The sequence below is a fragment of the Apteryx mantelli genome, chromosome 1, assembly GCF_036417845.1.
Source record: "Apteryx mantelli isolate bAptMan1 chromosome 1, bAptMan1.hap1, whole genome shotgun sequence".
NCBI lineage: Eukaryota > Metazoa > Chordata > Aves > Apterygiformes > Apterygidae > Apteryx > Apteryx mantelli.
In genome coordinates this window covers 112,533,814-112,558,680 of record NC_089978.1, presented here as the reverse complement: position 1 = coordinate 112,558,680, position 24,867 = coordinate 112,533,814, and the positions used below count along the sequence as shown (strand labels likewise).

The 24,867-nt window shown below is 41.0% G+C and overlaps 1 protein-coding gene across 1 annotated transcript in view; it reads right to left on the bottom strand.

The window, feature by feature from the left end:
- Positions 1-22,262: 22,262 nt before the first annotated feature.
- The window catches only part of SAMSN1 (SAM domain, SH3 domain and nuclear localization signals 1), a 37,233-nt gene continuing 34,628 nt past the window's right edge, over positions 22,263-24,867 (bottom strand). The window contains exon 8 of the mRNA XM_013948592.2: positions 22,263-23,348. Within this exon, the coding sequence (XP_013804046.1) occupies positions 23,143-23,348 (206 nt within the window). The 3' untranslated portion in view covers positions 22,263-23,142. The remainder of the gene's footprint in view (positions 23,349-24,867) is intronic.

Sequence of the window (24,867 nt, the reverse complement as noted above, 5' to 3'; positions counted from 1 at the left end):
TTTTAAACAACTTGGGGGGTAGCGCCCACTTCTGGGGCACTGGTCCATGTCTCCGCTGCTGCTGCAGCTCTGCATCTGCCTGGGGCCTCGGTGCTCTCCCTCGCAGCCTCCCTCCATCCAGAGCCCCAGCTGAGCTGTGCAGCATCGCTGGCTTTTCCAGCTCGCTGATGGCAGAGCCCAACACCATTCACCTGGTGAATGGTGTCCCTGTCCCTCCGGGAGGAACATACGGTCCAATAGTATGGTGCAATATCAGGGTTTTCCTGCCTCATTTTGGAGGAGTTTATTACTCAGCAGTTAATCCAAAAGTCCCTTGCAGACCCATCTATTCCACAATATTTAGAGCTAAACAAAATTACGGCAGTCAGGATCAGGAAACAAACTGTTTGCAATGAAGGAAAAAGATGCATTTTTTGGATAATGCTTTAACCACTGGCTGGTTCAGCCAGCTCTAACCACCATTGCACCTTTCCACATCTATTTTCTGACTCTCATTTTTTTAATATAGAATAAATGTTCTCAATCTGCTATTACATTTAAGTTATTCTGTCTGAATATAATATTCTGCTTTTCTATCTGAGCAGGAACTGTGCCATCTGAATGGCAAAATGGACAGAGGATCATAGCAGTTAGAGAGGGAAGAGCCATATTAGATTGGAGTCCATCATCCTGCAAGAGCAGGATATAATATCGTGATGGAGGCCATATCAGATATTAAATTGCTATAACACACAAGTAGTTTATATTATCTGAAATGATAATGAGCGTGAGCAGTCCTGGAGTGGATCTTTCATTGGTACAATAGCTGGGTAATCCTAGGAGCAAGAGGTAATGCCCAGACTATTGCAAGAAGCAGACTGCCAGGTAAAGTTTAAGCATTCAAGTCTTATCCCGTGCTGGCCCCGCGTGCTTTGGGTTGCAAGCTCCCAAGCGGCATGCTCTTGCACAGCCGTATGCTGTGCTCCTGCCCACTCTCGCTAGCCAAGGGGCAAGGGGGCAGTCAGTCCTTAGGGCTTGATCTGAAAGCCATCGAAGTCAAATTTTACTTTGATTTTGGGGCAAGTTGATTCAAGCCTTGGAGCTCGCCGCCTCAGCAGGTGGCACTCTTGTCCCGGAGTCAGCCCTGGCTCCCTCCCCAGTGCCTGAGCAGGAGCGGGGAGGCTTTGCTTGGCACTTAAAGGCAACCCTGATGGCAGAATGAAAAAAAAATAAAAATCCCATGCCATGTTTGCAGAAGAAGGGATAGAAACCTTTTGCCATCCTGGCTGGATCCAAAATCAGATGGATATATTCTACTTAATTCGGATTGCACCTGCAGTTTTAACTGATGCCTTGCTTCTTCCAGGCTGAAGCAGGCTTTGAAACAGCCATTTAACTGTCTGCTGCCATTTGCAGGTCAGATAAAACATTGCATTTAACAGTGCTTGTTAAATTTGTACCACACATTAATGCTGTTGTGAAACCTGGCACTATAGAAATATCCACTTTCATAACTATTTTCTGTAGATTTTTTTCAGCAGCCTATAAAACTATGAAAAATAAATGCTTTTACACTTTTCCGCTGCTGAAGATGGAATTATGGGAAAAGGAGTATCTTTAGTGCACTGCTTTAGATGTTCACAACAGTTTATCTGCTCAAAATACTTGTAACATACATTACACCAGGTGGCCTGGTTTCATTTCTGCATGCTCTTTTCTCAGAGGTTTCACATAGATCAGAAATGGAAAGTCAGACTACACAGCATGTATTTGCAGCTGATGGGCATATATACAGGGGTAGACTAATAAAGATACCATATTTCTTCTTAGTATAGTGTACATTTTCATTGCTGAGTAAATACTAAACAGAATAGCTGAAATGTGTGATCACTAAGGCAACCAACCCCCATGTTATCTTTAAAGATATATATATATTTATATATATACACACACAAACGTATATTCCCAATGCTATTAAAAAAAAAGGGGCTAGGGACTCAGGCCTGGAAGTCCCTGTCAGGATTTTGTGGGCTGAGTTGTTGATGAAGTCTATGTTATAAAAGGCTAAAATGTTGTGGGCACATCAGACTGAACAGAGGAGGAACAGAAGCAATTGGAAGGGGTATAGGCTTTCAAGTTGCAGAGTACTGGCCAACTTGCACAAAACAGGTGTCAGGACAAAACTTTTCTAGGGACTACGTATTCAGTAAGTACCTTCACAGAATTCATACGATCTGTAAGTGCACTTCATAGTGCCTCCTTCTGAGACAGCTCTTCTTGCCCACTACATTAGATAGACCAATGAATTTCTCTAGTATGCTAATTCTTGTTACTGATGAGCACAAGCAAGGGAATCCCCAGCAGCCTGGAATATGATATGTAGTCTCTAACCTTGCTGTTAATACTTATTTCCATATACATATTTTCAATATTAGAATATATCATATAACATTTGAGTGTGTATAACTCAGTTCAGCTCTGAAAGAGTGGCGAATATAATTAAGACACAACTTACACATGAGTTCTCTTCTAGCTGTCTTGGCTATAACCCATTTTTTGTTATAAATGCTTATTTTGAGGGCCACTCAACTGTACTTTATACCCAATGAAAAAAGTAGAGTACTCTCAGTAGGAGTTTATTGTAGTCATACTTATGCTGGTGCAGAGTCACTTTAATTCAGGGTTGAAAATTAACTCAACTACAACATCCCAGCAGGGAGGACTTTTAAAAGCACAGTACTTCATGAGTTGATCTAAATCATCCCTGGAGGCAGTCTTTGATTTCATGGGAGATGTTCTGGGCACTGCGTACTCTAAGTGAATCTTCAACTGGACAAATCTGCTACTGCTTGTAATGCGCCATGCTTTCAGTTAAGTGCTACAGGTAATAAAAAGGGCCGCATTCAGGTTTTTAGGAGTAGCTTTTTTTCTAAAGAATACTTAAATAACTCCAGCTCAGTGCCTTAACCCAGCAGCTTGGGACACTAAATGAAGTTATCCCATAGGGTGTTATGCAGCTGTGCATATTTATTGGTAGAGCATGTCTCTGAAGAGCCCTTTACTGGCAGGCTTAAAAGGGGTCACAGAATAAGCTTAAGAAACAGTATAACACTATTAGGTCAGACTTCTTTCTCTGGGGGAAGTTTTAGTCCCAGTCCTTCTCTCATGGCCATGACTACTGAGGCAATTAGCAAATACTTTCTCCATCTCATCTGTTCTGCCTCACACCTAATTTATCCTCCAGAATTGGGGAAGTTCATCTGTGGGACAGAACTATCTCTCACTACCCTTTTTTTTCCTCCCATGAGAAGTGCCTATCCCTTCTCTCAGATCACCTAATGATGCTCGTTCTTATTTAGGGAGGTTCTTCCCCGTGTCCCTCAGCTAGGTTGCTCTGTCCCCATGGCTTGAGTCCAGGTAGTTTCAGGTCTTCTTGACATCTCAAAGGTGAAACCATTCTGTCCCCATTTATAGAAAATGCCAGTTTTATGCAGAGACTGCAAAAAATTCTGGCTCCTGAAGAAGCTGTTCTAGAAGAAACTTTTCTTGTCTCCGTCCTGTTCTTCTGGCTTTTTTCAGGGGCTTCCCTTCTGTGGTTGTAACATGCTTGTAATTAGAGTAACTCTTCATTCCAAGTACAATTGATACAGTCCTTTTGTCAATTATCCCTCAACAGGGATAATAGTATTTTATTACCCTTAAATCCAAAGGTTAAATGTGTTTTAACCAAAGTGCCCCAAAACGATACATAACTGCAATGTAAATGAGGTCTGGCCCATACAGTCATTCTCCTTGCTCACCAGCAGATGCTTGAAAAATGCACCCTCCCATTTGAGGCCTCCGTGTCTGTCTGGAGCTTCCAAGCAGCCCTAGGCTGCGCTTCTCCCTTTTCATCAAAAATAAGCTCCTTGCTCTCAAAACCTTCAGGGAATGTGTATTACACATGCATGGAAATAGGATTTTTAGTAACAAGTGGCCAAATCCTCAGGCATCTCCTCTAAAGACATTTGTGCTTCTAGTGAGAAAAAAAAAATGCCTGGTCCTGATAAGATATCTATTTCTAAATTAACAATCATTTAAAAAACCCTCAAGTCTGAGATACATTAAAAGACAAGGTGACATTTGAATATGTACTGTGGGTCAGAATCTGATGCTTTAAGGCACATTGAGTACTGTTTTACTTGCAAGTAGTTTCATTAGTTTCAGTGACCCAGTTATGGAGTAAGACACCACTCAGCAAGAGAAAATATGTTAAAAATCTGCCCACTGTATTTGATCATAATTTGATTTCTGTACTGTCTCCCAGACTCAGTCACCCCTCTCTGCTTTCACCACAGTGCAGCTTCTCTTTCACAGATGCTGACATCTCTAGACGGCTGTCAGCATTTGTGATGAGGATGTTAGAATAATGTTGTAGCTGTGTCAATAAAGCAGATGTGCATCCATTCATGAGGAAGATATTCTTTCAGTGATCCTTGCAAAATTCCCTGGATTTCTTTTTAAATTTGATACTCAGGTTTCTGTGACTATGGTAACTTGTGTGCATTTGCATACTGTAGGCTGTGCAGCCACAAAACTGCATTGGAGATAATTGATTTTCTCCCTGAAGTAATTTGGTGCTCTTCACTTCAGAGATCATCCTTTGGATTATCGACTCCTTATTATTAGTCATTTGCAAAATTATTGCTACGGCTATGAGGTTCACAGCTCTGTCAGACTTTTGGCTTCTTTTTCTCAGGGTTTGGTTCTTGACCAGGAAGGTTTTAATCCTCTTTCGCTTGTTAATAAAAAAGAAAAAAAGAAAAAGCTAGCTAGCTCTCCTGGCACCTTGTCCCATAAGGCTGATATTTCAAATCAGTTCTTTATCAACACATACCTCTTGCTTGCCATTACGTTTCCCTCAAAAAATGTTGCAGAGAGTTTGGTCAGTGACGATAACCTCTGCAGCGCACTGACCTACAGCAAGGAGAGGAGTGTTTCCAAATGACTACAGTATATTAGCAAATAAGTAGTTTGTGCTTGCACTTGACTACTCTGTCACCATTTCCAGTGCTTCACAGTTGGGTTAATACTTGGTTTATAATAGCTCCACCCCGGTTTTTTTTCTCTTTCAAATGAATTTATAGCTTCATCATAAAACCTTGCTCTAGGCTAGATGGTATATAAACTGTCTGCCTGAAATTAATTGTATTATTTAGTCCAAATTTCAAAATGATCAAAGTAACTTTCAAAGGTCTGGAGTGGGCTGGGTGTGTGAGGCTTTTGGGTTTGGGTTGGATGGTCTTTTATTGACAAAAGATGAAATTTATGTTTTAGAAAATTTTCACTAAACATACTGATAGCTGTTTAACTCCTCAAGCACATCTGTTGCTTTCTATGTTGATTTTTAAAGTGTTTAGGACTGCACAGAAGTGGTAGTGATAATACAAATATAACTGAGTATTTGACTTTAAGATACTCTGTTTTCATGCTTGCCAAGCAATAATGCTCAGGAGGGGGAAAAAACTCTTGTATAGCAGTGCAGATTACAGACAGTAGGAGGAGTGACCCAATGCTTCCACTAGCATCCGCACAGTCTACCCACTTCTGCCTTTGATGACTTCTGGCTTGCAGTTAAGGTAACATTTTGAGTAGAAAGGATCTCATTTTAGTTGTGTAGCTGCATCTGAACAAGGCAGAGGGGTGAATGTGATGGAGCTATTGTAGTATTGGTACCTTCCATGGTACCTTCCGTGTCACATGCTCTTTTGTTTGTAAATCAAGCTCTGTGAGCTTCATATTGAAGTTATCATCCTGTGATAAAATGAGGGCAGAATTGGGACACAAAAATTTGTATACAGTTTTATTGGTGTCCCTGTCATGGTCTCTATAGTGCTGATATGGAGACATGCTCTTTTGGGAGAAAACACAGGGATAACAGTAAGGACTGTGACTATAGAGAACCTTTCTTTCACTATATACTGTTACTTTCAGCAGTATTTATATACGTGTACACGCATATGCATATACACAAACCCCTCATTTTTCTCTGAATTAATGAGTTTCTGTTTATCATGAGTCATTGTCATCTGTCTATGAGGGGCTCAAGAACATCCCCATGCACTGGAGAAGGGTTTTGAACTTCATCACTCTTAAGCTAGCCCTGACAGATGAGTGCCTAATTTCAATCATATACTTCTCTGGTAATGGCAATTCTGCAGTCATCTCTGTAAACTTGTTCCATTGCCTAACTTTTCAAATAGTTATAACATTTTCCTAATACTAAATGTAAATTCCCCCTTGCTGCATCTTAAACCCATTTCTTCTTGTTCTGTCCTTGTTCTCTAATGAGAATAATTGGTCTATGTCCTTTCCATAACAACCCTTTATATATTTGTAGACAGTAATGCTTCCCCTCAGTCCTCTTTCCTCTAGACTGAGCAGGCCCTGTTCTCTTAACCTTTTCTCGGAGGTCTTATTTACTAACTCTTCAATCATTTTTGTTGCTCTCGTATGAACTATCTCCAATTTCTGTGTCTGTTTTAAAATGTGGTGCCTCCAAATGAAGGCCATTCTCCAAATGAGGCCTAGCCAATTCTAAGTAGAGCAGAATAATTATCTTGCTTGTTTAACATGAGATATTCCTCAACGTGCCACTCACCTCTTCTGCGAGAGCTCAGTGCTCCGGACTCTTCTTCTACTTATTACCTTTTACAACCCCACAGAAGACAGGACTTTTCTAATGTAACATTTTTAGTGCAAAGAAAAATAAGTCCCAACTTGTTCATGATCCCCCTTTCCAAAGGAGAGGCACCTCCCTCCCTCTTTGCTTATAACATTGACCAGCATACAGCAGCCCAGCTGTATGGTCTCCTAGAGATCTAAAAGGCTTTGAGGTCTCTTAGCCCGCAACACAGATGCTCCTCACCACAGGACTTCATGCTCCTGCCTCGCGCTCCTCCTCCCCACGATCACAAATCCTTGCTTGTTCCTGGGGCACCCATCCCTTGTGTGCAGCGCATGGCCTCGCTCAGCCGGCGCTTGCTGTTCACGGCAGCACCTGTAGGCAGGACACCTTTCCCATGTGCTGGTAACGGAGACCAGCTCCCCTCAACAGCGCAGCAGTGACCCAGGGCTGCAAGAGCTGCCAGGCCCCCATCGAGTCTTGCTTGGAGAGAGTTCAGCTTGACTTTCGGTCTCGTGTAATCACGAAGTTGGCAATTTCACCGTTGTCTCCCCACATCAGCACACCGTTCACCATTTCTGCTCAAGCAAAACCGAGTGTTGAGCCAAGGACAGCCGCTGCAAGCCCAAGTCACAGAGGCAGTACTGCTGAGGGCCCACTTTCAGGTGAGATAGGCCCCTACAATTTTAGGGAGGGTTCATCAGTATGTTCTGGCTGTTCTGTGCTCCATCAGGAATACAAAGCTGTCATAAATCCCATTTAGCTGGCTAGGAAATACCAGTGAATCAGGAGTGCTGTATTTAAAACAAGAAAACACATAAAAAAGTAAAAGAAAATAGCTTCAATAGTTCACGATGGTTTTGCTCTTTTTCTGACTGCAAGGTGGATTTGCACAGTAGTATATCTTAACACACACCTTTCATGTCCCTAACACTACAATATCATAATTAATATAGTTTTCACAGAATCATAGAATGGTTGAGGTTGGAAGGGACCTCTGAAGATCATCGAGTCCAACCCCCCTGCTCAAGCAGGGTCAAATCTTGCACTACATTTCCATATGTAGTGCAAGTTTTCAGCTGGGAAATCCCAGGTGCATGCCTTTGTGCTGTTGCCAGGCTTTTTTTCTGTGTTTTCTTTTGGGTTGTTTTGAGGTTTGATTTTTAAAAGGGTTCTGGTTTAGCTGTTCAAGGCTGTGAATGTGCTGCCTTTTGGCCTGCCAGAAGTCGAGCATTGCATCTGGGCCATCTATTTTCCCAAGTCTACTGCATCTGTGGAAACCTGCAAAGGGAGTCTAGAACAGAGGAGAAAGGTCTGCAGAGAGCTGCATAGCTGCAAACAGTATGCTAGTGACAGAAATAACAGAGTCAGAAGAGGAAGAACAGACTATTTTTTTCAGTCACACCCAATGAGCGGAAGACGTATTCATCTTAATTCAGAACCTGCTCTTAAGGCAAGAGATTTGTTGTGTTTTCCTATCTGCACCATGAATGCTTTGCTTGAGCATCACTCCTGATGTTTGACTGCATACTTAGTATGAAAAATTGGATGTGCGATGCTGTTTTGCAAGAGCTGCCTCGCAGAATTGGGACTGCTCTGGGCAGTGGGGCATCAGAGCTGGTGCATTCATTGCCGAGGGCAGGTGCCATTGCAAAGCTCCCCCAAGGAAAGCAGCAGCAAACAGGTTAATTCCAAATTGTGTCCTGGCTCACACCAGTGAAAGCTGAGGTGCTAATGCTCTCGAAGGTAAATGATCCAAGGACAATAAAAGGAAACCGGGACTGATTCTAATACCAGCCTTTGCCATTTTGCTTAGCAGCCTTTAGCAAAACTTGGTCTCCTTACATTACAATTTATGCACATAATACAGGGATAGTGATACTTTCCAAGGAGTGCCATGTGACAAACTTAAAATGTCTAACAGACTTTGGAGCTGGATCCAGAGCCCTCTCTTTCAAACATCCCCTTTGACTTTGTGAGCTTCGAATCAGACCTTGAGTTTCTGTGATTGAAAGCACTGCTGAAGATTACTTCTTTCAAAGAGCAAGACAATACATGCTGACACACCATTTTGCTTGCAAAGAATTAAAAACTCAGCGAATGAATTCTGCATAAATATTTCCAGTTTCAGACTTTGAGGGAGAATGCAAGCTGTAAAAATATACCCGCGTCCAGGGCTCCATATTCAGCAAAGGCGCTGGGCCAGAGCCTCAGCTCTGCTGAGTCTGTGTTTGTTGAAGCAGGACGAGGAACTGGTTATGGCTCCCTAACTCTTTACCTGGCTCCCAGCCCAAGTCCGCGTTAGAGCAGCCAGGGAGCTGCTCTGATGTGTAGCATTTAGCAATGTCTCCCAGACTTAGCCACAATGAATACAGACAGAAAATGATGAAATCTGGGTGCTTTCCCAATTCCCTTCTTTCTCCTCATCTCTGCCCCCACTGCTGATGTGCCCCCTAAAGCCAGGGTGGCAAGGAGCCAGCAGCTACCCTACTGAGGGTACCCTTCAGGGCTGATCAGTCATGCTCACACCTAACACAGCTTCTCCCTTTTACCTCGGCACCTCTCAAGCGATGCTAAGAGCATGCCCCACAATTTACAAGGCTCATGCTGAATGTAGCCAGCATCATTGACTGTTACATTTTTCCAGATCGGTGCACCAGTATGCTGCTTAATAGACCTTTAGCATAATGTGCGGCAGTACAGAGCTCTGTACCTTGGAGCTAAAACTGAGGAGACAGGAAGAGATGAACAGCACAGTTGTTTTTCATGCTGCACAAAGTGAAATTACACAGGAAGTAAGTCACCTCCTGAAAAGACTAGACACAGGAGGAGTTATCTTTCTCAGTTAAATTAAAAAAAGTGATTAAATGCCACGTTGTTAATTCATGTACAGCAGATGCTGCGCAAATGCTTTTCTTGTTAAGAAACTGACCACGTAAGTTACCTACTGACTTTAAAATGACTGAGAAAGTGAGTTATAAAGAATTTTAAGTTATAAAAATCCCTACTGCTAGCTTACTTTCTGACAGGAGCAGAAGGAACCAGCTTTGGCTGGGCATGTTACTTCATACAGGATTAAAATACTGTGGCTCATAACTAACGCCTGAACGTGTCCTGAGGACATGGTGTGTGAGTCACTCCAGGCTTGGCTGATGAACTTACATGACATATCTTGCCCTACCAAAGGCCTCGTGTTGAGCAAAGAACTGCAAAACACAAATGCAGCTGATTGCAGAGTCTGCTGTCTCCTTTGGCTTTGTAATTCTGTGCCATGGTTTGGGAAACTGGAGTCCCAGGGCCTGACCTAAACCAGGGGCAGACTGAGCAAGGTCTCCTCAAACCAGGCATCTCTTTGTCAATTCTTGTTAGCCAGGGTCAATACACCTGTCAGAGGAAATCCGTTTTTTCCAGAGAATTTCTCTTGCCATTCAAACACTAACCCAGTTCTGCATCAATTACGACAGAGAAACTAGACCAGAATATCTGATCCCTCTAAAGTGTCAAGGGTTTTCAGTGCTGCCTACACAGCAAATATCTCTAATCACATCTTGTACCCAGTGAAAGGTTTTCTTCATCTTTCTGATTTCTTCCCTTTTACTTCTTGCCAGATAGGAAGTGGCAAATTACTCATTTTTAAAGAATAAGTATAATTCACTTTAAAGATCATCCCACTCTTTATCAAAAACTTTCCATTCCTCTTGGCAGATGTAATCCTAAATTACTAAGAGACAGCCCTATGGAGAGATGGACTTGTGCTGTACACGTTCGTCCCATCTCCAAGCTCTCCTATTCTGGAGTTAAGCAATTTCCTCTTTGAGAAGACTTGCCCCCTCCAAAAATGCATGCGTGAATATTTTAATAGCTTGGGTCTTAATCAATACTAATCTACCCTACGTTAACTCCCTGTGCAACCCTGTTTTCTTAATAAGAGGCAAAAACTGGTGTATTATTAGCAGAATAAAATTGTCTGCACACAGATCTGGTGCAGCATTACTGCCCCTCATGAGCTATTATTTTGTGTAATCAAGCCCTAAGTTAGGACCCAACGCCCACCAGCCTTTCAGCTCCGCGTTCAGCAGGAAGTCTGGGGGAATTTCTTTGCAGGCTTTTGCTTTCCAGCTCCTCGAGTTATCACATTTCAAATTCTCTGACTCAGTGGAATAGTAGTTAAAAATAAAGCGTGTGTGTGCGTGTGTGTGTGAACTCATCTGGTGTTCTAGGCCAGAGAGGGAAATGGGGAAAACTTTAATGTCCAAATCAGTAGCATGTAAACTCAATTCTTCTGTTTATCTTGACGACAGTTCTTCTCTGACTGCTGTCTGAATCCAGCAGGGGAAGAAGAAACACCACAGCCTAGCATTTTTAGTTCATATCAAAAACTAACAAAGCCAGCTCAGCCTATCTCCCCCACCCCTGTAAATGATAGAGATGATCTTTATAAAATAGGAAGGGATCAAACAATTGCTCCTTTGAAATACATACTTTCAGTTGGTCATTTCTGCTTGATACTCAGGTCGTAACAACTTTATAGCTCTACATAACCTATTTTTAAAACCATTTTTAAAGCCTGAGTGGGACAGGAAGCACCTCTATCTTCTAGAGACCAGCCCCAAAAGCTACAGATTCCTCCTAAATCCAGCTATTCCAGTTAATAGGATTTGGCACAGGCACTATGTCTACTGTCCCAGACCTTAAAAGGTAATTTATAACAGAACTTTGAATGTTTCCTGGCTCACTGCATTTTGTAATATACTGGATCATTTGCATCAGTGTCTCTGTTCACCTTATATTTCATGAGTAAGTAAATTGTGGAAGGTTAACCTTTTCTGTAAAAAAATAGGACTTTATGTGGAACTCAGTATTGGCACAGCCTGTAGAAGAACTGTGTCTCAGCTGTCTGGGTGAATGTTTTATCTGGCCTTCCTTGCAATTTTTTTATTGTATTCGGCATTTCTTTTTTTTTCATCCTAAAGCTGAAAACAGAAATTTCATGAACTAACATTAGTATCAAATTCTCTAAATTGTCAAGTCATAATCTGGCTAGCTTTTCCCCTTCTATAGTGCTTTGCACCGTAGTGAACATTTATGCTTACGGCACCTCCGTCGTGGATAATTCATAGCATTTAAAAGCTCAGATGATCTTGTGGGCTTCTTGGTTCCTCCGTGCTTAAGTGGACTCTTGGCTCTGTAACAGCGATTCCAGATCGAGGAGGCAGCAGTGTGCCACTGCAGTGTGTGACTGCTCCCATACTCGTCCAAGGATGTAACTAGCAGTATGAAAGATTTCTCCAAAGACTGATGCGTGCAATTAACTGAATTACTTCAACAGGGTGTAGATAGGATAGATTTAAAATGGAACCTGTTACTGTGCCAGTGGCTGCATGACGATCCTGCTGTGCCAGTCGAGGGAGAAGAAAATCCTTCTCTGCCAGTTCTCATTGAAGAAGTTCCTGCTGTGACAGCAGATCTAGCTCGCACGCTTGATTTAGTGCCCTCAATTACCATATCTTTGTAATTATCGTCCACGTCTGATGAGTCTTGTGGAAACTATCTGGTCTTGAGGAGAGGATCAAGGAGGCTTGTAAGAATATAATGTCTGGAATTGATCTTTCTGTTTAATGTTTCATCACTCTGCAACCGATTGATCATTCTTTGAATAAAATGATAGCATAACTGTATGCCAGCACTTGTGATTCATTTTCACTTAGCTAATCAAAATGTTGTTTCACAAGACCCTGATGATGTTCAGGATGCCTTGTAGGAGGTATTACCTTACTCCAAGCTGGCTGACTCAGGTGGTCTATTTCTTATAACATTATCAGATCCCAAACCATGATTTATGAGGCGTGCTTGCCTCTGTCAAATACTTCTGATGGCAGGGGGGAGTACAGCACCGTTTCATTGCAAAGGTTTTCAACTAGTGAGAAAGGATAGCGAGTATTTTTCTGTTGAAGGAACCACAGCATCTCAGCATATCCTGGATCAATAACAGTACATTTTCTCTTTGTACATTAAACTAAGGCATTAGCAGAAGATTTCTAGCCTGGTCCATACAGAACAACCATTCAAAGTTAGCTAGCCAACCCAAGCATCTGTTTTCTCTCTATTGATGCTAAAACCATAAGGCCAAGATTCAAACATTGATTTTTTTTCTTTATATTATTTAGGAGGGCTTCTTTTAGCAATGTCAAAAAAATTTTTTTTTAATTTTACTCCTCCAGTAGTCATGAACTATATTGACATTTGTAGCTGAATTTTGAAAGCACATATCCATCAGCCAGGGATGTGACTCTAACTTTTTTATGAAGACTAGTTGCTCTTTTTTACTGATTTAATCGCAATAAGTAACAAAGTGTAATGGAGTCTGATGTTTGCTATAGCAATGAATAGTAAGTAAAGATCATCTTCTGGAAGGTTTAAGCAACCAAGTAGACAGGAGCAATGAGTCAGGATACTTTAATTTAGTTAAAAGACCTTGTATTTCTCAGACTGCAATAGTAACTGTTTCATAGGCCTCATGGATCTGGGTAAATTTTACCTAGATAACTAGGCATTTTGTTACAGTTTTATGTCTGGTATAATTATATTTTCAAGTTTTAGCATTTTTTTTGACATCCCATGAGACTCAGCAGCAGTAGCATCAGGAAAAATTGCATTGTAGTAACAAGTGCTGCCTCCCTACAGCAAAGCCAAAGTTCATGAAGGCACAGAGCCCTGTTAACCTTATGTGAATGAAGTTTTTTTGGTCCACTCTGTGAAAGCAATGGTTTTCCCCCTAGGTGTTTATACAATCGTATAAGTTTTCTTTTCTAAAGAGATAAGACACCTCTGTAGTCATTTTATTGGTATCATCAGCATCAGAAAGACTCTAGAGCAAGAAGCATCTGGTAAGGCCTGAATTGTGGTTCATGATGTCAGCCAACCTCTTTCACTTATCTTTTTTAAGAAGTGAGTTAAACTACGAGTCAAATGCTTACAGGTTGGACATAAACCTGACCCAGTGGTTGATGTGGTCAGTGACTTGAATGGCCGCTGGATCACGTTCTGGATCATGCAAAATGATCAAAATGATCAGTAATGGATATTGTGTTTTTTTTTTTTTTTTTTAATGAGCAATGTAATTATTTATCTGAGAAAATAGGATTTCCTCTTTAAGTCCACCAATGCAGCTTACAGTCACCTGTATTTCCTTGAGTGCAATTACAAATATTCTCATTTAAAGTGTTGCACATATGCGTTTTTCAGAGACTAATGTGTTGGACTTTTAACCACTTGCCTTTGCTCCTATTCTTTCAACAACATTGATGGTCCTTTCAGTTAGTGATGCTTGTATAATTCCAGATGAGAGCTTCCAGTAGTCACACGGTACCATTTCTTCCTGATTAAGCAGAACAAGTGAGCACCTGATTGACTTTTACCATAAATGCTGACATTCTGCAGCCAAAGGGGAAAGGGTGAAAAAAACCCTCTTTGATAGTGTTTAAGGCATGCAGCCATTTTCAGTAAGGATTTCCATTTCAAGAGATTCGTTAGTAAAGGCTTGGATTAATATATGTATCTAAAGCTTTACTAGGAAGATTTTCATCCTTTGAGGCACACACATGCTACAGCTCTTTGTTGTTCTGAATCTATACGATTATATGCTGAATAATGAATATTTTTCTAAATGCTTTATGCAGCCGCACTTTAAGTGATACCTAACCAATTTCAGCCAATCTCTCTCTCTCTCTCTCTCTCTCTTTTTTTTTTTGACATTCTTTTGTATAAAACTTTTAGCAAAGACCCCCAATTTAGAAATTCTTCAATCCCAGGCAACTGAATTGCTGAGATGCTGATTAAAAGAAAAAAAAAAAAGGTATCTTATGCTGATTTTGTTTTAAAACAAGCTGACTAACTGCAATTGAGGTTAATTGACCTTTATAATGGATACGCAGGACAGTACTAAAGCTATATACATAAACTGCAAGTTTATTTGAAAGCAAATTGTGTTAATTGACATTCATTGTGCATCTTTCTGTTGTTTATTGCTAGTTGCTCATGTGAATAGTCTGTTGATATTATAGATAGGACAAACATTTGTTTCAGATAAATAGGATTTTCAGTTGAATAGGTTTTAATTAGATGATCCCCTGTACTCAATTTTGAAATTGTGAAGCACTGTACAGTATGTAGCTAATCCTGTTATCTAGGCTTTTAAATTGTTGAATCACGTCTTGCACAAATTTGTTTGCTTTTTGGCAAATCATGTCTAAATTCTCTGCCAGTTGTGCAAGATTTAGGTATTTCTCCAGAGGATAGCATGGAATTACGGTGCTGTAAAGACTGAATTTATGCAAAAAATATAGGTGGTTTGTCTGTCACACAGGACAAAGCAGTTCTATATTAAACACATGTAGTCAGTGTTATATTAAAAGCACAAGTCACAGTAAATATGGCTTCTCTCACACGTGTGTCCTGTTCTTTTACACTCAGCCATTGTCCTTCTTTTCATAAGCCTCGCTAACCACCTGTAGGCCCTCACCAATATAGCCATAGTCTTTTAACACTTTTGACAACATAGTGTTTTGTGTTCCTTTGAGTAAATTCTGCATATGCCCACAAATTCACACAAAACCAGTTGATTTCCCCCCCTTTTTTTTTTCTCCTAATGAAGGGAAGCCATAGCCAGCAAAGGTAATCACAGAACTACTTCCATTAATAACAGTTTTCCCTTTGCTTGAAAACAAAATGAAAAAGCACCCCCTCCAAAGACCCAGGTAGAAGCCTTTTCTAGGTTACACAGCACATTTTGCTTAACAAAGTTAAAATGAGCAAAGATTTTTAATACAGTTTGTCTAAAAATAAAACAGAACTGTCCTGTAGGCATGTTCATAGCATTAATTCACTGGTGTGCAGCTATCAGTTACACTAATAATCTTCTAGCTCCTTCCGATGCTTCATCACTATCTTTAAATAGCTAGGTAGCTAGACAGACAGTAAAGGAAGTAAAATAAGTATTTATTGTATATTTTTGCCACAAAAGTATTTTAAGAGAAATCACCATTTGTCTGGTAAGTTACGTTTTGTTTTAACTTGCTGGTGCAAAGAGTGATGCTAGCTGTTCCTCTTATATTAGAGATATGAGCAAACTTAGGAGGAGGTAAAGTAGTGAGGTAATATGCAGAGAGATTTCTCTGAAAGCAGGCAAGCTCTTCTGTATTGTTGCATTAATTTTTCTGTAAAGCATATTTTCCCCACGAGTGGCTTGCTTTTACCATTTCTTTTACATTTGCACTCTGTAAAATATAAGGTTATTGCTGATAGTATTTTAGGAAGTGCTTCTCCTGCAAAATGTTTTTTTATAGCCAGCAAGGGACTGCTCTCAAATATGATGGCGAACATTTTAGAGAGCTTTGCAATACAATGTGTGTCACAAACACACCTGGGTGGTACCTCATTTCTTTTTACAGAAAAGTGGCAAAAGGCTGGGGGGCTGATTTTCAAGGCTGACTGAGATCCTGGCTAACCAACCGCAGAAGCAGTTGCTGAGAGACACGCTGAGTACCAGGCATCCAAGCAAGCAGGTCACTAGCATCTAGAGGAGGGTATTCAGAAAACCGAGACAGTAGGAGCAGCAGAGGATGTTTGTCACAACAGCTGAGTATATACTGCTGGGTCTCCAGTTCACACTCAAGCCCAAGTCCCTCAGTAACTCGTAACACTTGTGTGCGATTCACGCAGTTTGGCTCCTTTCGCAGAAAAGCTAGGGATTGGGGATGATTCACGTCGAAGTCTTCCCACTCCTTCCCTAGGCAATATGGACATGACTAGTAGCCAAACAGTGTCAGCCAGCTTACCCATGGTCTGCCAAAACTAACTATCCCATGCACCTTCCTGACCTGTCCCCATGACCTAATACCAAATTGTGCCACATGCTAGTTCTTTGGTGTTCCACCCAAAAAAGTCATGTATGGCACACAATAAGAGAGTTCTTTCATATATGAACACCTCTAGATACCATTGACTGAGGAAGAGGGACAGGTATTCTGGAAAAAAAGAGTTAGCCAGTGGATGCATAACTTCTCTGATGGGAAAATAATGAGACAGTATTAAGGGTTCATCTTACTATGAGCATGGAGGAGCCATAGAGGATCAGATTTTGAAATCTGAGATCTCTGAATGTGGACTGTCTGAGAAAACCCAAGGTTTCCCACAGCCCTGCATCAGAGCACCTGTGAACATGGGGCATTAGTGTAGCTGGCTGACATGGGACATGGGCCTTCAGAGGTGAGGACACATGGGGTCTGCCTGGGGAACACATGCATTATGGGACACTGGCCAGGTTCAAATCAGACAGCCAAGGTATGACAGCCAGTAAAACACACCACTTGCCCTCCACCCCTCTGGTCCCTCATTTGGACATGACTTTCTGGCCTAGGCAGATTTGCTGTACTCTTACTGTCACCAGGTAGCAGCGATAGCTAGACATGCCAGACCAAATTCTGCCTAGCTACAAAAGATGAAATGACCATCTAGGATCCCCTCAGCATATCATTGACCACCTCCCCCACTCAATTCCTCATTCTAGAGTATATGCATTTCCCAAGAAATTCATGCTCATTGCCATGACTACTGTTGATTATACCTACAAGACATGACCCTGTAGATTTACCGCTTGTGCTTCTATCCCCAATACCAGTTGTATTACTACCCCCATCCCTTTTGCCACTTCTCAGAATGAAATTTCTTGGCCTTTCCTACCCAGGAGGAAATGGAAGTTTTGATACCACTTTTGGTCTTCCAGTGAATAGACAATCCCTTCTCCTAGGGCTGGGTAAAATATAGAGCTTGACAGGATCACTGGCTGGCCATCAGTCCATGGCAAGGATGCCAGCTAGTGTCCCCCCTTTGGCCAGCCCTCAGGACTCCAGGATCAGACATGGAGCTCTAGGTTAATGGGTTCATCACATAAGATAAGCATGGGAGACAGGTGCAAATAAATGCACTACACAAAGGGCAGGCGCTGAAGGGGACACAACCTTCCACAACCCCTTCCATGTGTCCCCCCGCATTGTAGGGAACAGTTTGCTCATCACCTACCAGGCACCAAAGAGCAGGGACGTAAACAAACACCTTATGCAATAGGAACTCTTAGACCAAAAGAAGCAGCTTATAGTATCCTAAGGAACATATTCCCGGAACTGATCAAAGAGCATCATTGCACAAAGCAGTTGTACAACATACACGGCTGGCAGAGGTCAGAGCCTGACGCACAGACAGCTTCAGTAGCTAATATAACCCAAAATCTCAGCTTCAGGCTGTGAAAAGAGAGCAGAGCATTTTTTTTGCCATGCTGTTACTAAGTCTGATGGAACTATTTCTCACTAATGTTAAAGAAGGCTCAGCCATCCATGATGACATATGAACCAGTTGGGAAACTGCCATCGAATCCATTTTAGCACAGACACCATGCTGCTAACATGACCCAAGGCACTGAAACAGTCTATGGCACCTCTTCCATTGCATGTACACCTCACTGAGCTCTGTGTGTGTGTGTGTGTGTTTCTGTGGGCAGAAAGAGCTATACAACCTTGATCTAATGGATCGAGGATCTAATGGATATGCCCTTGTGGCAAAGAAGGCCAACAGCATCCTAGGCTGCATTAGGAAGAGTGCAGCCAGGAGGTCAAGGAGGGTGATGGGGGGTGGTCAAGAAAGGGCACATGTTGACCAGAGATGTTGTGGAATTTCTGTCCTTGGGGGAGATCAAGACTCGACTGGACACGGCCTTGAGCAATCACATCTAATTAGACCTGCTTTGAGCAGGTCTGGGGTTTGACTAGAGACCTCCAGAGGTCCCTTCCACCTTTAGTGATACTGTGATTCTGCGATGTGAATGAAGATATAGGCAATCTCTGTAGAGGAGCATTTGTGGCAGTAGTTAATCTCAAAGGTACATTAGAGACTGAGGGGTCACATTCATCTCTGTCCCCCAGTGCAAATTCCTTTTTGTCACGGGGGACCTTGTACAGCCCCATAGCAGCTGTAACAAGCAACATGCTGTTGGACAGCAAGACACTGTGTGCACAGCTACTTGTACAGGAAGTCCTGGAGGACCACAGGGCAAGTGATGCATGGAGGAGGAGTAGAAAATATGGGCTTATTGCAGCGGAGTGCAAGCATGCAGAGGATAGTTGGTTAGAGCAAGTTTTCTTCTAACAAAAACACAGTGGGAGCCAAGATGTAGTGTATATGCTTCTTGACACTGAAAACCTGGTTCAGGTTTCCATATGAACAACAAAGACAGTATTAGAAAAATGATTTGCTCAACATCACAAAGCGTGTCAGAGCAAGCTCTGGAAACAAAATCGGCCTTTAAGTCCAGTGCTCTGACAATACAGCAATGGCATCTGCCAATACACTCACTTTCTCTGCAGCCAGAAACTTTCTCAGCAGCTAGAAAAAGCAGGTGATGAACACAGAGCTTGGGCCAAACATGAATGACATTAATACAAGAGTACAGAATTGTTCTTACATTTGACCCAAGAGTTCAACTACAATAAAGCAGTCATCAACATTTATATGCATTTGTTTTCATGAATAATTACACTAAAGAAAGTCTTCTGTCATTTGTTTTTAAAATCAGTCTCCCCCCAGTCTTGAGCACCAACAAAATACAAACATTTATTCTGTATTTTATACATGGGGAGAGGAAGGTGCTGAATTGCAATCCAGTATGATTTATACAAGTGCATCATCTTATATTTCACCTAATTTCAAGTGCATTTCACTTAATTTCAAGCCTGAGAATAGCCTTAATCATTTCACAGTTCTTGGCCTTCCTTACTCCACCTTAGGAGTGAGCAGAAATATATCCATGAAGCTTCAAGTTTTCCTCTTCATCCTTTCTTTTTTTGTAGCTTATTTTCCTTTATGTGCTGCTGGCAGTGTTAAAAAGAAAAAAGGATAAAGGCAAAAAAAATCTCCTCCAGCTTTCCCACAGACATACCCATGTTCTGCCTTATACTTCCTGCACTCATTCATACCAAAGCAAAAGGAATGCTAAACCCTCCTGTTTCTAACCTCTATACCAATGCATTTATACCCACTGAATTTCAGAAGCTTTAAGACAAAACCTGGAGAACAGGATGCAGATTCCTGGTGTTTGCAGGCTAGTCCACATGGATCACAGACCCTCAGTCTGACATACTGCTCCCCACTTGCTGCTACCCTTTTACCAGAGGAGCCCTCTGCTAAAGTGATTCCAGCTGTGAGCGGCAGCCCACTGGGGCTGAGCATGAGGAGATGCTGCTAAAAGCAACACTAACTGCCCCCAGAGGTGGTTCTTCAAGGTGGACAAGGGGGCCTCTGCCACCATGTGAGCTTTACTGAGGGTCACTTTGGGTAAGCCTTTCTCAGTTACTAGCTTTCTGCTAAGCACTGCTGGCAGCACGCATGCCGGCAGTGAGCCCAGCACCCCAGGTGTGGAGGGGGAAGTATGCTGCACCTGCACTGCAGCCTTCAGTGGTGGAGGGAAATCCCCATTGACCAAAGCCCAGCAGAGCCACCGCTAGCTTCAGCAAGATTACTCATGTTAGTTTAGCCTCTACTGGGTGGTTTTGTGCCTTTTTATATACTTTATAACCATGGAGAATGGTGGACTTGCAGCTATCTCCCAGTCAGAGAATTACAAACCTTATGGCTCACCACCACCCTTATAGAGGAAGGTGATTAAAAATGAGAAGGGACATGACAGCATGGAACAAGTAGTAGAGAGGACCAAAACCTCTGCTGCTTGCTTCTCTTCCTTGCCTCTGGGACCTTTTGAGCTTCCTTACAGGCAGCTCGGTCCCCACCAGACTTTCTCTAAATTTCTAATAATTGCTATAAAAATTGCTTAAAAAGAGGAAAAAACAGTTACACCTCTTATTCAGATTAGCCAGCACTAAAGCCAGTCAGAGAACTGTTTATGCAGAGACAAACAGTTTGATCCATGAGCAGCGGGGTTAGCAAGACCACTGTGAGACGAAAGACAGTTGGGCATGCTTCTTGTAGGAAACCTGCATTTTTTACTCTTTGTGGTGTGAAATTTCCTCATTCTTTTCTCAGAATAGCTTGAGAGAACGGAAGTTTCTCAGTTTGAGATCTAATCTATGCTGCCTTCACAGGAAGTTACAAATGTCTTGAAGAAGCTTTCAGTTGACACATTTTTCTAAACAAGAAACCCTTTGGACAAAGCCTTACTGATTACAGGCAGAAGTGGGTAAACCACAGCTCACGGCCATAGTTACCAATTAGTTAATCTTACATGTTTATGCTCTTGCCATCTATCTAAGTTTGTGGGGGGGTTGATTCTTGTAAAATAGTAATAGCAGCTAGGTATTTTAGTCCACTGAAAGTCAGCCTTGACTGCCTGACTGTAACTAGTTAAGGAGACATATTTTCATTTCTAAATCTATGCAAATAAACATTTCTTAGTGTGTTTGTATCACGGCATATCTCTGGTCTTTGCGGTTGTTAGCCCTTGACACAGTTTCTTGACAGTCATAATCATATTTAAACTCACCTCAACATATTTTTCCATGTTCAGCATTTGCACAGATAGAAGTAACCCAAAGAGTAAGCACCTCTATTGCAAAAGCCAAAAAATAACCCACTCTTAGAGGAATTCAAGCAGACTTTAGTCATTCTCTAGAATGAGGAGATGATACATGCCAATCCAAGAGCATTACTTCAGAAAAGTTTACTAGAGTCAGTACTATGTGTGAGGACACATTACTGGTTAGGAATTCATTAAGAAACAAACATAGCTGCTTGGTACAAGTTTGCGTGTACTTCATCCCTTCAAGGGATTAAATTCTGGCGCTGCATCACCAGCACACCTGGCAATATGGGGTCATTGCTGTTAAATGATGATGATTGCTGCCAGCTGAAGCTTACAATGTAAGAAGTTAAAAAAACAGAAACAAATCTCAGCATCTCCCATGGTTATTTTCTAACCTGAGTATATTAATTTTTAATCAAGAACTTTGAAATTTAGTGTATGTAATTTTTTATAATTGTCACTTTCATACTATAACTTTCAAAGCAGATCTGTGAATTAGGAATCTGACAACAGCAGCCGTGTGAGGTGCCATGAAAACTACAGAAAGCATTTCCATCCAAAAGAAAAAAAAAAGAGAGAGAAGTTTTCCACTTGTTTATAGCTTCTTCAGAAATACATTTTTGGGTGAAACTTTCCGTGTTTGGGCCGTTCTGAAAGTGATTTTAAGTTAGCAATCTGTGGAAATTATTTAACATAAATACAAAATGCCTTAAATTATGAAAACTGTGTGACTAATTAGTGAACAGAAAGTTTCTATATTGATTTGATACACAGATGGTTATGCATGATAAAAATGTTCAGTGCATTTGCCATTTATTGTGTTAATGTTTGAACAGAGCGGTCTTTGAAATATAATGACCACATTAAAAATCAACTAGTTTTTAAAGGGCTCAAACACATGATTCTGTTTATTTTCAAAGGAAGTACTTTAAAAGAAGACAGGCAGATACAATGTGTATTCCAGTGCAAAATATGCTGAGAAATGACAATTAAATCTCATATGAAAGACAATAATGTACAATAACCTTATTAGCTTCTGAGATTTGTTCACAAACAAATATTTCTATTAACAAATTTCACATGACACGCGAAGGGCAAGAGCTTCACAAAAAATATCCTAAAAGCATAGCATTAATACTGGTCTTCTGCTCCAAGCTTGCATTATTTTTACAATGTTTGGAAAGTATGAGAAGTTGTGAAAATAACAGTACAGAAATTGCCAGAGTATAAGAAATTTGGATGGCTACGTACTCCTAAAAGATACTGAACACGTAGAGTTTGATTCAGATTCATGCTAAAGTTCTTTTGTACCTTTAGGACAAAGTGTAGAAGATTGTCTGCTTTAGAGCCCATTTTGGAGAAGAACAGTATGAAACAGCTTTAATATTAATGAGAATTAGCTTGGTACTTTTCAAAGTAGGACATGAATGTATCCATATTTTTATTATGATATTAATGAAAATATGTTCTGTACAAATAGCAGTGAAACATGTCTGAAAATAACGACAGTATGGTTTATCTTTATCTTTTTAAAATAATGAAGATGTACAATATTTACAACATTTTGGACTGGTTCAGAAATAAACATGTCCTGATTCTATACCACTACCTAAAACAATTCCCCATTATTATAAAAAATGCATTTGCTGTACAAATATAAATATATAGATAAAAAATGTTTGCAGTCAAACATCTGTGGATTCATTAAAAAGAAAAGCATGAGATATTCTTATTATCAACTAAGATTTAGCTATCTAATGTCCACATTTTAAACAGTCTAGAGCATCATACTTCAGAGGGAAGCAGTTTTCTGGTGTTGAGAATACTTTGTGCTCTGCTTCTGTGTTGTCATACCAGCACATTAACTTATCTGATCGTCCTTTCTGAAAATCTGCAGAAAAGCACCAGGATGGGATCAGTTTGACTCAGTGATCACTATTGACTGTACCATGTCAGACAGGGTTTCTGGATCTACTTCTTCTTTACCATTATCTGAATTTTCTGATGAGATGTAACAGCCAGAATCTCTTGGACAGTCATTTAACTGTGATTTGTCAAAACTGTGGTGAGGGCTTAAGCTCTGGGACTCTTGACCACCTTCACTTTCATGCTGTTGTTCAGCTATAAAGAACAAAAAGAGAAAGAAGTGTCAAAACAAGTACTCTGGGAAAGAGTTTGAGATAGCAGTGTAGCAGATCTTGAAGAACTGTAGAAACAAAGTTGGTAGTATACACATGACTAGATCATTAACTTTTGTCTATCAGAAACAGAAACCTCAGCATCGAAGAACTAAAAATATCATTACATGAGTATAATGACATCTAAGTTCCTGTTCAGACTGGCTTTGGTCCCGTGCTATGTTGTTCAGAGATGAATGCCTAAGACTTTGGCCTCATCCAGTGAAGTCCTTTAGACTGCGCATAAGTGCAACAGTTTGCATGGTCACAACGCCCAGAAACAACAGATTTAGGCAGCAGTCTTCCCCCTCCTACGCACATATATCCCAAGGACTTGTAAGACACCCTCAATGCTCATTCAGCATTGTAATTAATGATGTAGCCTTCTGTGCCTTCTTCATCCTATATTCGAGATGTTGTGTCTTTTGAATGTATCCCCCGCTATTTTATCTAATTCCTGCACTGCATAGCAACGTTTAGTTGGCTGATCCTCAGAAGTGCTCAGCATCAAAATGAAGTAATTAGATTTCCTAAAGCACTTGACTTTTCAGTGGGAGTTGCTGGCTGAATGAAACTTCCTAAACTTAGCTTGATACCCAAAAAGGAGATTTTCCAAAATGCCAAGGCCTCAGAGAGCTAGATGCCTAACTCCTGCTATACCTTTGAAAACCCCTCCACAATTACGTAGAAGCAAATTCTCTTGCTAATAATTTGTCCTTGTTTTGCTGTTATGTGACCAGTCTGTTCAAACTCAAAAATCTGCAGCTCAGAAAGAGTATCAACAGACCTCTCAAAAACATTAAACAGCCTGGTGTCTTGTAGATGGGACATACCTGTGTATCATGAATCTGATATATCTTGTAGATAAAATTCGTGTTTCTATTTTTTGGCCATGAAATACATGATTTTTACTCACAATAACTTTCTTCAGAAAACAAGCTATAAAATATAAAATCTTTCTCATTCATTTGTTCCTTTTTTCTTACTGCCTTCTTGTAACTGTATTTTTACTTCAAACTTTGGCTTGCTTTCCAAACAAAGCATGAGGAACAGGTCTCACAGAAAACAGATGCTTCTACCCCAGATTTTAATCCTTCAGAAAAATGGTGCCTTTCTTTTAGAGTGAATGTTCCATTATTTCACTTGTTTACTCCATTATTACTCCATAATTCACAGAATCACAGAATCGCTGAGGTTGGAAGGGACCTCTGGAGATCATCTAGTCCAACCCCCCTGATCAAGCAGGGTCACCTAGAGCACATTGCACAGGATTGCATCCAGGCGTGTTTTGAATATCTCCAGAGAAGGAGACTCCACCACCTCTCGGGGCAACCTGTTCCAGTGCTCTGTCACCCTCACAGTGAAAAAGTTTTTCCTCATGTTCAGATGGAAGCGTCTGTGTTTCAGTTTGTGCCCGTTGCCTCGCGTCCTGTCACTGGGCACCACTGAAAAGAGTCTGGTCC